The following is a 14,900-nucleotide window of genomic DNA, read 5'->3' as shown; positions in this document are numbered from 1 at the left end:
TCCATCTCTCCCTCTTCTTTCCTGGCAAACTCATACTTCTAAATAATTCAAAGAGCTAAAACTCCATGAAGGCTTCTCCAAACCTGTGCTCCTATGTACCTCCATAATGTATATTTTAATGTATCTGCTCACAGACTTGCCTTCCTACTAGGCTCCTTGAGGGCAAGGAAAGCATCCTATTCATTTTCTGTCAAAGGAATCTAACACAGTGATTTTATGTGCTAGATGATCACTAAATTTTAGTTAAATGATCCATGAAATACTGTATTTGTCCTTTGTCTTTAGTAATGGATTTTTTTAACAATATAGATTATTTAAAATTCCTACCTATCACTTAAACTCAGAAAGTTGGAGACTAATAAAGATGAAGTAAATTGAGTAAGTGACAGATTCTATTTCAAGTATATGCCTAAAAAGCCAGGATCATAGGAACCGATTAAAGCCTCACTATCTTGGTTTTGATACTGTTATCAAATGTCATTGATCTCTGTCTCCTAGAGACATTTTTCCATAGGACAAAATTTCATTTTTTTGAAAGCTGTAGATATAATTCTAACAAAACATAAAGAAAAGAAATAAAATTAGCCTTCTTGTGTTTGTAAGCCTGTAAACAACAAATGATTCTGAATTCCAAAACATACTGACAGAAGCTTGGGGGACAAATGATTCTGAATTCCAAAACATACTGACAGAAGCTTGGGGGTTTTGTTCTTAGTACAAGAACATCATAGCAAGAACAGTAATGTCATTGGCCTTTACTCTCAAGATACATAACATGAAAGTATTATTTATGGTTGCTTCCAACTTACTTTATCATGACATGGAATGAAAATTCTTCTATTTAATAACTCAATGCAGTGGCTGCAATCATGCTCCGTACAATTCCTCACAGGTCTTCTCATTGTTACTTCAAATGATTTCTCAATTTCCCAGCTCTCAATAAATAATCCTATGTCTTCCATATTTGTAATAATTGTGCCATTTTGCATCCTTAGATCATCATCTGGATCTTCATTGCAAATTCCTTGAAAGAACATGTGACAGAAGGGAAAAACTTCACTTAAACCAGTGTAGACAGCACAACAAAATCAGCTAAATAATTGATTTTAAAAGAATGAATGATTTACTGAATGAGATGCCAAGTTTATGTATCCTTGAACTTTTACATTGATAGAACTTTTTAAATTATTTTCTGATTTTTTAATAAAATAGTGCAGAACTGCCTTAACCCAGTAAGAAATAAATCAAAAGCCTAGAAGTCCCGATGTAGGAAGAGATCAGAGAAGATTAAGAAAGAAGATATTGATTCTGCTCCTACATTCTTTCATTGCTACTACCATATTCTAACCTAGTAACTAGTTTTTGAGCCTGACAAGGTACTTTCTACAAGAATGAACATTTGGTGATTGGCTCCCAGGCTTCTGCTTCCCCATGAAAACTCTGCCTGAAAATATTAAATATTTTTCTTTCAGGAACTATCAGTGCTCCATCATCTAGTGCATGACATCATTCCAGGTGAGGGCTCTCATTGGCATAAAGGCAATCTTTACTCCCTTGCATTAGCAACAGATCCACGTAATCCAGGTATAAACCAGAAAGCTTGTAGTAGTCACCTAGGCACATCGATTCATTCAACACTGGGACAACTATTGTCAAGTTCAGGACTTGACCTGGGAAATCTAGGACACAGGCCATTTCCCTTTCTTGGGATGACATGACCTGTTGATGGCTATAATGGTTTGACCTGCTGCAGCCTCTAACTTCCTTGAGAAAATATAAACTGAAGATGAACTTACTCATCATTAAATGTAGTGCAGAATCAAGAAAAATAATGATACCAGATCTATAATCGTACCTTACCCAAATCCCACCCTACTGTAAGACACAATTTTTCTTAATTCCCAAGACCCTGGGCTATAAAATATATGAATACAAATTTTCTTCAAACATCAAATTTTAATCCCCAAGGAGATGTATCAGGATTAATAAAGGTTGCAATGGCTCACCTTTGTAAATACACAGAGTACTACGTGCAATTAAACACTAAAAAAAAACACTCAATTGCACTACATTGTAAAATAGCTACTATTTTTTAAGGCTAAACTTTCCTGGAGAAAGGTAATTGCTAGTAAAAATATGTTTAACTGCAACTTCAGTCACCACTCCAGACTTCACAGTGCTTTGCAGAATGAGATGTCAATATAGGCCTCTCAGTGCTCAGACTCTGGATAACAGTCTTACTCACTATAAGTTCTTCAGCCAACACCTAGCCTAGTGATCCTGACAGCACCAAGATTTCCCTTTAATGAAGCATATTTCTCTCATTGCAGAGATATAGGAATTTAGGGCATGAACCCTGGTTAGCAAAAAGGTGATCCTAGCCCTCTCTCTGCAGTGTTTAGTTAAAAATCCAGTTAGCAGAGTGGCTGTCTCATAAAGCAAGAGTAATAGTAAAGAAGGATGAAAAACCATAAAAATCAAACTGAAATAATACCCTTCAAAAATGAAAGTTTTAGGTGAAAACATGAATTTCCAGTCTCAGTAATTACATAATAAGAAGTTTGAATTTAGTATACATACTCAATAATGGCTATTTCCAAATAATAACCTTAAGTCACCATAGAAATTTATGTTTAGCATACTCTAAACAAGTGAGGAACTATAAAAACCACTTAAGCAAAAATTTCCAATAAATCTTTACATTTTTATACAGGAAATTTGGATATTTTATGTAATTTGTTGAGGACAAGGACTTATTCCTTTCCGAGTTGTTAGCATTAAATATAATGTGATCCATAAACTTTTACCTATGGAAGCAGAAGGTGATCCATAAACTTTTACTCAGTTAATATTTACTGAGATTAAAAATAGATACATTTGTACTAAATCAGCATTTATTGACTGTGTATTTATGTGTTGTGTTTAAATTAACTTTCACATGTAATTCAAACTATCTTGAAAGTAGATATTACTGTCCCCTTTTAAAGATGAAGAAACTGAGATTCTCTTAAGAGCACACAGCTGTAAAAAGAATAACTCGTTTTCAACTTTCTAGCAGACAGCAGAGCCAGTATTCCTTTTATTTCATTATGTACCTACAAATATTTCTAATTTGTTTCCTTTGACTTAAGACTCTTTATATACCTGTGTAATATATTGTAATATTAAACCTACATGTAACGGTACATCTAAGCTTTACATTTCATAATAAAACTAGGACAAATATTCTGAATGTTGTGTTCTTTCAAGGTAACTTAAGTTTTCCCTGATTTCAAGCTTTAAAAAAAAATCAAGAGGAAACAAAGACATGTAAGCCTTTCAAGTTTCTATGCCTCATTTGTATCACTTATAAATTGAGATAACACTAGTATCTACTTACTAGATATTAAAATTAAGTGAGTTAAAATATGTAAAATAATGCCTGATGCTTCATTAATGCCTAATAAAGATGAGCTAGTGGAAATACAAACAGCATTGTAATAACAGCAGTAAGCATATATTTTCATAAAATACCCAAATTGAAGTGTTATTTCCTGCATCTTAGCACATTTATAGAAAATTCATTGCTTCCTTCAGTGTTTACATAGGAACTAAAAGTTAATATCATTATCTCAAATATGAAAAATGGGGCAACAGGGTCCAAAATGTCCAAAAATGGGGCAACAGGGTCTATAGTGTGAGTAGAAAACAAAAATAGACAAAACCAAGATTTGAAGGGCAGCACTCACCACACAGTCCTTCTGTGTAGGATGACAAGTTAAATTGGGAGCTAAAATGAATGTCTATGATTCCTGTAAGATGTGACCACTTTATGATTAGTCCAGCTGGAGTAGTAATTACATACATTGAACCAGAATCCTCTATGGACAGTTCCTGATTTGAAAAGGGCAAAGGCACAACAATGGAATCCACTTCCACCTAGAATGTAGGCAGTCCAAGGATTACACTTTGAAAAACAGTGCTTTAAATAATGGCAATGACATGAAACCATGAGCTTTAACTAGCAGCAAATTTCTTGAAGTTATGCCTTACCAACCATTCAATGTCTCATCTTTATATTTTGTTCACATTGCTGTCCTTGAGCTGAAACATACTTTCTTTCTCTTCCCTCTTTCTACTTATTCTTTAAGATTTGTGACCTCCTCCAATAAAGACCTGTTTTTGACCTGCCTATAAACTATGAAACATTAAATATTCTTCTCTTTATTTCTATAATATCTTGGTCATAATTCTATCACTGTACCTCCTACTGCTTTCTAATCAGCAGATAATTACATTACACAAATTATGCACAAGTACAAGTTACTTGAGATCAGGACCTATGGTGTTTATCATGTTAAACTCTCACTAAATGATTTTCAAAAATAATTCGTCATTGGCTGAATATAGTGCCTGACCAGTGAAGGACCAGTGATGAGTTCATCTGGGGCCAAAAAATAAGTCCTTCCACCCAAATGCTCCAAATAATGACATTGATCAGCTTTCTATTTATTTCTCACCCACCTGCTATAAGAATATCAACCTCATTGAACTCAAAGGTCTATGCAAATGTTATCATTCAAAAAAAGTAACTCGTTGATATATTTTGTTTTACTTAATTAAATCTTTAAAACATCTTCTGAAATTTTTTGGCTCATTTTAATGTATTATTTTCAGTCTAGAATCTAAGGACCTATGCTAACAGGTGGAATTATTTCCAGAAAGCACATAGTACCTCAGTCATTTTAAGAAAAATCTTTACACATCACATTCATATATATATATATTAGAAAGAACAACTTTGCGTGAAGTACTCAGTTCATAACACCCTCCTGTTTGGCAAATATATAGTCCTTGGAATAAGAGGTTTGCCTGCAAAACCAAATGGCTCCTTTCAAACATTTTTATAATGTATTGCTCTTCCTTAATTTATTTCAAAAAAGTTAAATATTTTTTTTATATTTTTCTTATTTTAGCTATCATTTATTCACTGAAAAATTAGTGGTGTCAACACTTCAAATCCACTCCTTCCATCTGTTCTTCTCTTAATGGTCTTTATTCTGGTGTTGTTGGCTACTAAAATTTTCAACATTATCATCCTTCTCCTTCATATCATTTCCATTCTGTCTAATTTGAAACATGATATTAACTCTGACACAGAGAAGCCTGGCTAATCACATTAAATCCGAGGTTGCTAGCAGAGCAATCACATTAAATCAGAGGTCCATTCAGTTAACCTCAGAGGAGAAAATATTTGCAATAACTGGCACATTATTTAGAGAGAAATATAATATTAAGAAACATATTTTTATATCATCTATGAAGTGATTATTATATATAACAATCAAATTCCACTGATAATGCTTAATTTTTCCTCTTATTGGAAAAAAATGAGAAAAAAATTTAACTTTGTGTTCTTACCTTTCTTGCTAACCGATTGACAATTATTTTATGTATAGATGTTGTCATATTTAACTTTTTAAAACAAAGTGCAGAAATTCTTCCAGAGGAAGCCTTAATTTGAAAAAAAATAAAATTTCTTTGAGTTAAACATAATTGTAGTGATAAACAAAATGAAATTACTAAACATTTTGCAAATACTCACTGGCTTTTTTAATGAGTTTCCATTCTGGAAAATAAAAGAAATAATTTTAAGTGCATTATTTGACTTTTTTAAACATTATTTGAATTAATATTACATGCCTGTAAATAGATTCAGATGAAAGATTTTCAGAAATGTTTCTGAAACATTATCATAAGACCAATCTAAGTGAATTCTCAAGCTCCTTCCTCCTATAAGAATCCCTGATGTCACAACAGACATCAGCTAAGGATTTATGACAAAGTGAATACAAAAATGAATTATGACCCACCTGATTCATGGAACATTTTTCGATATGAGCAATTATAATTTCACCAGGAATTCTTACTAAGATATAAGAAGCCATGCTATATAGTGCTGCATTATTTCCATCAAATGTAATAATGCTCAGTTCTGACAACATGGAACACCGACCTAAAAAAAATGGTTGAAAGTGGATTTAGTCTATTAACTATTTCTATTTTTAGTAATAATTGCTTTTTTTAAAAAAAAAATCTGTTAAATTAGCTTTATTATGTTTGACAGGAAGCAACTCTAAAAGTCGTATACTGTGAACCAAAAGCACAGTGTATACAAAAATCAAAATATTTTGAGAAAACTCAACTTTGGATTGATGAGGTGAAAGGTTAAAAAAGTAACAGTCTCTCCAGATCAAACAAGCAAACAAACAAACAAACAAACAAACAAAAAGATCACCATTTAGGAAATGCAAACTTACAAGGACATTCCCACTCAGGGCAGCAGATATCACTGTTCACTTGAACTGGCCTTCCTCGGAAACCACAGTCAGGCATTTCCACGTCCTTTGGGCAATTAAGAGACCAGTTGTATAACTGCCATTCCATATTAAGGCATATGTATTGGCTACAATTATAAACAGGATCAAATTGCTGAGGCTGTTAATGAAAAGAAAAAAATAGTGTTTTTTTTACATTCTCAACTAATGTTTTTAATTGATTTTTAAATTTCACATTCATATTGCCCATGGTGTACGTTTATTAAATACAAAAACTTTTGAAAAATAAAGAACTAAAATTTCACTACAACTTTTTGTTGATGTTCCCTTCCTATAATATTCAATACGTATTTAATTTAAGCTTTACCTTAATACTGATTGGCTATTAGATTGCCCATATATTCGAACATCTGAAGAAAACAATGTTCTCCTAAATTCCCTAGATTAGTTTTTTGCAAGCAAATTTATACAGTAACAGCTGGCCTTGCATATTATGTTGTGTAAAGCCAGTATATGAATATAACTTCCATTAATGTCAACTTAAAAATTATAATTTAATGCTATCTTAATACTAGCTAAACTTTTGTTAATACTATCTAAATATTATCTAAACAATACTATCTAACCTTTTATTAAAAGTTAATAAATAACATCAGTTTGACAGTACCTAGAGTATATAATTATAAATTAATTTTTACATAACTCAAAATGTCTAGGTTAAAAAGTAATAAATAAGTGGTAGATTTTTCAAAGTTTATAAATCACATTCCATTTAAATTATGGTAACAATTATAGCAATGCTAAACTAGACATTATTCTAATTAACTCATTTCATTCTCATAATGCTCTGAGGTAGATACTATTATTTTCTATTTATTTTATAGATGAGTTAAGGTGGATAGGAGTTAAGGTAATTTGCCCAAGGTCCCACAGCTAGAAGGTAGCAGAGTCAGCATCTAAGTCCAGGCATTGTTACTCAGAAATCTGTCCTCTTGACCGCTACTCTCTACTGCATGTCTGGGGATTTCGGAATAAACGTTAACAACTCTTTAGCAACTATTACATACCATACACTAATAAAATATCTTCTTTCATTTGCTTCTCCCTAAATCTTTTGGATCAGTTTCTATCATTCCAATATAATACATGATTTTAAATAAAGTTAAGAGAAATTAGTAATGTTTTAAATAGCAAGACTCTTAAGTGAGGACTTCAAAATTTAAGAGTCCAATTTTCCAAAATTTTCTGTGTAAAAGTTGTACCAATTCTCAGGTATTTACCTTACTTTTCATTTAGCAAGAAAAATAAAAGCAATTAGAAGAGAACTATGGCCCTCATAGACATCTAAAAGATTTTAAGCCTACCACTCTATTGAAACTCTTTTTAACAAGATCATGAACAACTCACATTGCTAAATCCAATGATCAATTCTCAGGTCTCATCTCAGACCTATTAAAATACTCAGTATAGGTTATTACTACAAATATTACTTTATAATATTTTTTTCCTTGGATTTAAGATCACCTGCAGCCTCCTATATTTTCTCCTATTTCTCCGGTTAACATTATTTGCACGTCTGTCATCTTCTCGCAGCCTATGAAAGTTGTAGTGATCCTTTTCACTTCTCTATCTGCACTTGCTCCCTTTATAATCTCACTCAGTCTCATACCATTTATCCACTGAGAATTCCCAACATTTTTTCTCAGCATGACCTATATATACTCCATATATGTCCACCAAATCTGTAGGTCCACAGCTTTTTGCTGTCTGTGAGGAATCTCAAGCTTCACATGGCAAAACTGAACTAGTGATTATACCCACCCCAGATATTCACTCCTCATGATTTCTCCATCCTGGTTGACATCAACCCTTAAGTTGCTCAAGGCAAAAGTCTTAGAATCTTTGTTGCTTTCCTTTTACTCATACTTCACATATAATCTTTCAGTAAGTTCTGTGGTCTCTACCTTTAAAATATATCCAGGATACAGGTACTTTTCACCATCTTCACTGCTATCACCTGAGTCAGACCATCATCATCTCTGGTCTAAGTTCCTGCAATAGCCTCCTAACCAGTTCTATTGTCTCCTTATACCTAATCCACAATACAGCAGCCAAGATGATCTTGAAACTACTCAGATAGTGTAATTCCTAGACTCAATATACAGCATCTTCCCATGTCATTTAGAAAAGCCACAGTCTTTACAATACAAGGTCTAACATAATCTACTTTATTGTCTACTATTTTATTCCTTTCTTACTTACTGGTCTCCTTGTCATTCTTTTAACATGTGAGGTACATTCTTGCCTCAAGGCCCTTGCACTTGCTGGTCCCTCTGCCTGGAACATTGTTGCCCCGGTCCTCTACATTGTTCACTCTCTCAACATTTGCCGACCTTTTCCTTAGAAGTCACCTTACCAGTGAAGATTTCCCGGCCATTTTATTAAAAATAGTATTATTTTTCTCCTGACAAGCACCTTCTGTCATTTTTATATAACTTTATTTATTTTGCTTATTGGCTATCTCAGAAACTCCAACAGAACATAAAGTCTGGAGAAGCAGAAATGTTTGCCTACTTTTATGTTTTTTCCATAGGATCTGAATAGTGAATAATGCCTGGCCAGAAATGGTGCTGAATAATATTGGTTGAATAAATGACTCGTTTATCAGAGCAAATGGTATATTTGAAATAAGAAGATCTCTGCCCAAGTCTTAGCAGAGAAAACTACTAGCTCTAGAGGCCAACGGCTTTTACCTTTTTCGCTTACCAGTGTATGTTTAACATCTTGCACAGTGACTGACATTGAGTAGATGCTTAATATTTTATAAATGTCTGATTCACAGAGAAATCCATAGTAGATAACTATTTATTAAGAAATCACACTGAAGATCTTTTTTCAATTTTGTTTTTCTTAGTGTGACTAGAAGCTAATTAATAAGAAATATCTGAAACAGTTAAGAAAATACAATTGTTCCAATGAAATGCATATTTCTTATCATCTTTTAGCAAGGATAGAGAACATACCAAAAACTTTAGTAGCATTTGGATATTGACATGGAAATTTAAGAGAATGATATATGGAAATGACAAAGAACTAGAAGATATTGTCCAGTCATACCTCACATTCCAAGCCTGTAGTTGGTGTTAGCATATCAAACACAGTGATGTCTGATGGAGTAATCATTTCCAAAACTGTCAGAAATGAAATGTAATCCTCATTAGTGGAATTGTTTATCATGTATGGAATTGACATGTGACAGAAACTGTGCTAAGAAATTTTATATAGATTATTTCACATATTCCTTCCTAGAATCCTGTGATGTTGGTAATAATAGTATTGATATTTTACAGATGAGGAAACTAAGCTGCAGAGAAACAAGGCTGTTAAGCGGCAGAGGCAGAATCTGGACTCAGAAATGAATTCTGATTCCATAAATTTTAATCACCATTCTATAAACACCTTTACCTTCTTAATGGTGCCAACAGAATTGTTGAACAGGTTACAGATAAATTAATATATCACTAACCATTCCTCAGGAGTTAAAAATTTTGTTGCATTTTGAAAATACATAATGAGGTTGACAACTTTATTTTGGTGAACCTTGAGAATGTGTTCTTTGTAAGCAGAATAGATGTTGCTGTAGACCATGTGGAGACCCTAGTCGATGGGTATGGTTTAGGGGTGACCCATGGAAAAGGGAGATGTGATTGGTAAATACATTTGTGAGGCACCTTCTAAAGGTGCCAATATTAGAGGTATCTTTAAAATAGTCAGTCTGAAAGATTACAGAAGAGCCACAATGAATGGCTGAAATTATTCTCAGCTATAATTGCAGTGCCCACAATTGATAGTGTTTAAAAATAACCTCATTAGTTTCCTATTGCTGCTATAACAAATTACCACAAATTTAGTGGCTTAAAACAACACCAATGTATTAGCTGTTCTGGATCTCAATGTAGCCATTTCTCAATGTATACATATTTCAAAACAACATGTACACAATAAATATATACAATCTTTGTTAATTTTTAAACTTAATTAATTTGTAAACAAAAAAGTTCTAAAATCAAGTTATCAGTTGGACTGCATTCCTTCTGGAGGCTCTAAGGAGACTGTTTCCTGGTCTCTTCCAAATTCTATGAACTACCTGTACTTGGCTCATGGTCCCTTCCTTTACCTTCAAAACCATAGCACAATAGATTCAAATCCATTTCTCTCTTCCCCTTCTTCCTTCCCTTTCATTCCCCTTCTTTCCTCTAATTCTGCTGTCACATCACCTTCTCTGACTCTAACTCTCTTGCCTCTCTCTTATAAGGACATCTGTGATTACATTGGCATCACATGAATATTCCAGGATAATTTCCCCATCTCATGATCTAGGCATAAGCCAGTCAGCATCTTAATTCAGCCACATCTACAGCATAAAAGGTCATATATTCATAAATTCTGGGAACTAAGACATGAACATTTTTGGAGAACCATTTTTCAGCATATCACAATGACATTTTATAAACTTTTACTTTTGCTGGCTTTGCATGGTGGTTCTCATCTGTAATTCCAGCACTTTGGGAAGCCAAGGTGGGTAGATCACTTGATGCTAGAAGTTTGAGACCAGTCTGGCCAATGTGGCAAAACCCCATCTCTACTAAAAATACAAAAATTAGCCAGGCATGGTGATGCCCTGTAGTCCCAGCTACTTGGGAGGATGAGGCAGGAGAATCGCTTGAACCCAGGAGGCAGAGGTGGCAGTGAGCAGAGATTGTGCCACTGTACTCCAGCCTTGGTAACAGAGTGAGACTCCATCTCAAAAAATAAATAAATAAAAATAAAAACTTTGTTTAGCTAAATAAATTCTATATATTACCCTCATTTTATACTTATTTTATAGTTTCTAACTTGCAGTACAGGTAAAGTAGGACAAAAATTTCTACTCTTTGGTCCTATGTGCAATGTTTGCAATATCTTAGATCTTGTATCATCTAAAAAATGTGATATTTAATAGTCTTAAATATCTTTATTCCATCATTATAAACATTTAGGCAAAGAAAAATAAGGCAACATTCTAGTCTAATCCAAGGACACAGTCACAAAAAAATTCTAATGACTGGGGCCGGACACAGTGGCTCACACCTGTAAACCCAGCATTTGTAGGGGCTGAGGCAGGTGGATCACCTGATGTCAGGAGTTTGAGACCAGTCTAGCCAGCATGGTGAAACCGCATCTCTACTAAAAATACAAAAACTATCCAGGCGTGTTGTCAGGTACCTGTAATCCCAGCTACTCAGGAGGCTGAGGCAGGAGAATCACTTGAACCCAGGAGGTGGAAGTTGCAGTGAGCCAAGATCATGCCATTGCGCTCCAGCCTGGGTAACAGAGTGAGACTCCATCTCAAAAAAAAAAAAAAAAAAAAAAAATTCTAATGGCTGGGAATTTCAGTGGTCTAATGAAGGAGTCCATTGTTATCTAAAATCATCAAAGGCTTATAAACATTATCTGGGTGTGGACTTACAATGACCAAGCTGTCTTGATAACTATAGCTCTGTGGTGTCTTCAAACTGAGAATTACAAGGCCTCCAAATTAGTTGTATTTCAAGATTGTTTTGGCTGCTCTAGGTTGCTTCTACTTCCTTATGAATTTAGGGTTAACATCAATTTCTGCAAAGAAGTAGCTTGGATTTTGATAAAGATTGTATTGCATCCATAAATACAATTTGGGAGTATTGCTATCTTAACAATATCAACTCTACCAATTCATGAATATGGAGTTTCTTCAGCTTCTTAATTCTATTAATAATGTTTTATAGCTTTTATTGTACAAGTTTTACACTTCTTTTGCTACATATATTCTAAGCATTTTATTCTTTTTGATACTACTATAAATGCATTTGTTTCCTCGATTTCATTTTCAGATTGTTCAAGGCTAGTATATAGAAATATAATTGATTTTGTGTATTGCTCTTGTATTCTGCAAACTTGCTAAACTCATATATTATTGCTAATAGTTTTGAGTAGATCTCTCAGAATAATCTAAGATTGTACCATCTGCAATTATAAATAGCTTTATTTTTCTTATTATTGAGGATAATGAAATATAGTTAGTATTATCTACATATAGATTGTGGTGATTTAAATCATTTTAGACATTTGAGATATATGTTGAATATTAATTTACAAGACATAAGAGAACTCAAAGTAGAGAGTAACACTTAGAATCACTAGCAGTCTATGCCCCAGATGTTAAATCTTGCAACCTTATTTATAGACTTATTCCCCTTATAAATTGAATGACGTAGGTGAAGTACCTCCACCTTCTCCCAAAGCATGCTTTAAACTATACTAAATTCACTGATGCCTAAAATTTCACAACAGTATAGTAATTCCTCATCTCTACTAGGGTAATATTTCTCTCATAGGGCTCTTATCAAGATTAAATATATGCCAAATGCTTAATCCAATACCTGGCATATAATTAGTGCACAAACGGTAGATAACTAGAGAAGCAGTGGTACTAATGATGGCTGTAGTAAGGCTCTTAATTCCTTTTAAAAAAATCCAGTTTCTTACCATGAGTCCTTTTTGATCTGCTCCTGATAATCTCTTTCACACCATCTTTTGGCACAAGTCCCCTCAAACTGCACATTCAAGACACACTGACCTGCTTAGGATTCCTTCATGTGACATATTCCTTCTCACTTCCAGACTTTGTACATGCTGTCCTTCTAATAGGAGCATATGTCCCCTTCTCCTAGCCTACCCAACTCCTATCTTCAATTAACCTTCTGAGACCTCCAAAATAAATATGGTGGCCCTCCTGTGGGCTGCTTGTATTTACCCCTGTTGTAAGACTGCCGTAGCCTCTGGTCTATCAGCAGTTCTAGGGTAGGGGCTGTGACTTGTTTACCATACCTCCTCACTGAGTGCCAGGACAGTGCCTGGTAGAGTTGATGCTCAATTAAACCTTGTCAAATAAACTGAAAGAATAAATATCTGAACTTGACCTACATTATAATACCTTGAGGAATAATACCGTAAGTCTGTGGAGCCTCACTGTGAGTGGATTATTAAATCCTTTCCTGAGGCCAGTTTCAAAGTGCGGGAGGAAAGCAGGGCTAGAAGCCTGGAATGCCTCCTCCAGAGCCTGAGACAGAATGCAAACACAGAAATGGAGGCAGAAAAGGAAACCTGATTTACGTCTATGTTTCATGACAGCCAATTTAATCACCATGAAAATTTAAGTGGAATTTAATCAAACCTAAAAGTAGAATTTAGGTTTTTAGATGTGAGGGAAGGCCAAGGAATCTATATGAACTGAAATGAAGAACGAGGTGAATCAAAAGTAGAAGCCATTCAGAAAATGAGGCATGCAGCCCAGCGCAGTGTGGCTTACACCTGTAACCCCACCACTTTGGCGGACTCAGGCAGAAGAATCCTTTAAGGCCAGAAGTTCTAAAAAAACATGGCAAGGTGAGCCAATGAATGAGCTTAATGAACAAAAGTGACTGTTGGGTTCATATTAATAATAGCAGCTGTGGTAAATGTACCAACACTCAAATTACATAATGCTATTTTTGTTGTCAAAAATTGTAACAATACCTGTAAACATGGGTACAGTTGGCTTAGCTGGTGGTATTAATGCTGGTTCTGTGGGAATCACAGGTATGCCTAAAAAGAAACAAAGATGCTCTTTTTAAAACTATATTTGCTTAAAATGAGATCCACATATTTCATAGAGGGCTCTTTAGCTTCAAGGAAAATGTTTTGGGAAAGAGAATGTAAGAGGGATGTCAGTGGAAGATCCACATGATTTAAAAAGTAATTAGAAAAAAATCAGCTATGTAAGGGATATTGAAGAAGAATCTTGATTGTCTAAAACTTCTGATTTACAACCAATTGCCTCAGAGAGAAAATATGCAAGCATATCATTTTTCAGAGTATATTAAGCAAGTTTCACACTTACAGTCTCCTGGATAAACACACTTGAGGGTGACCTCATCAAGGATCATATTTTTAGGGCAGTAGGGCAAGCATCCTTCAACCCTTTACATGAAAAAAGAGTAAATCAAAGTGAAAAAAAGTTCAAAATACCAAAAAACGACTACATTTAAATATGCAACTAAGATATATTCTTCCAAAAAGGCTTCTATATACCCTCGTCAAGCACTAAGAGCTGCTCCATCTGCTACCAACCCATCATACTTCATTTTATAAAACCACAAGCTAGAGGATAAGAGAACAGCATTAAGATTAAGGCAGAACTTGAACACAGAATATTCAAACCGTATACTTATGTCTAGGGCACACTAAGGCCATGTTGCATAAGTCAGTGGAAATGTGGAATAACTTATTAATATTATGTTGTTGTTGTTGTTGTTAAGAATAATTTGTTAAGATTATGTTGTTGTTGTTGTTGCTGTTGTTGTTGTTGGTGGTGGTGGTGGTGGTGGTGACAGGGTCTCACTCTGTCACCCAGGCTGCAGCGTAGTGATGTGACCTTGGCTCACTGCAGCCTCATCCTCCTGGGCCCAGGTGATCTTCCCACCTCAGCCTCCTGAGTAGCTGGGACTATAGGCATGTGCCACCATG

The 14,900-nt window shown here is 34.4% G+C and overlaps 1 protein-coding gene across 5 annotated transcripts in view; it reads right to left on the bottom strand.

Moving 5' to 3' along the window:
* The window catches only part of OTOGL (otogelin like), a 207,807-nt gene that overhangs the window by 35,049 nt on the left and 157,858 nt on the right, over positions 1 to 14,900 (bottom strand). For all 5 annotated transcript variants that reach the window (XM_035257116.3, XM_078336974.1, XM_078336976.1 and 2 more), the window contains 9 exons: positions 14,275 to 14,354; positions 13,911 to 13,979; positions 9,435 to 9,508; positions 6,300 to 6,477; positions 5,853 to 5,995; positions 5,585 to 5,608; positions 5,401 to 5,493; positions 3,729 to 3,918; positions 810 to 1,024 (listed from right to left, as the gene is read on the bottom strand). In XM_035257116.3, coding sequence (XP_035113007.2) covers positions 810 to 1,024; positions 3,729 to 3,918; positions 5,401 to 5,493; positions 5,585 to 5,608; positions 5,853 to 5,995; positions 6,300 to 6,477; positions 9,435 to 9,508; positions 13,911 to 13,979; positions 14,275 to 14,354 — 1,066 coding nt within the window. The remainder of the gene's footprint in view (positions 1 to 809; positions 1,025 to 3,728; positions 3,919 to 5,400; positions 5,494 to 5,584; positions 5,609 to 5,852; positions 5,996 to 6,299; positions 6,478 to 9,434; positions 9,509 to 13,910; positions 13,980 to 14,274; positions 14,355 to 14,900) is intronic.

Source organism: Callithrix jacchus, chromosome 9 (assembly GCF_049354715.1).
Source record: "Callithrix jacchus isolate 240 chromosome 9, calJac240_pri, whole genome shotgun sequence".
NCBI lineage: Eukaryota > Metazoa > Chordata > Mammalia > Primates > Cebidae > Callithrix > Callithrix jacchus.
This window is presented reverse-complemented; position numbering and strand designations above follow the sequence as displayed.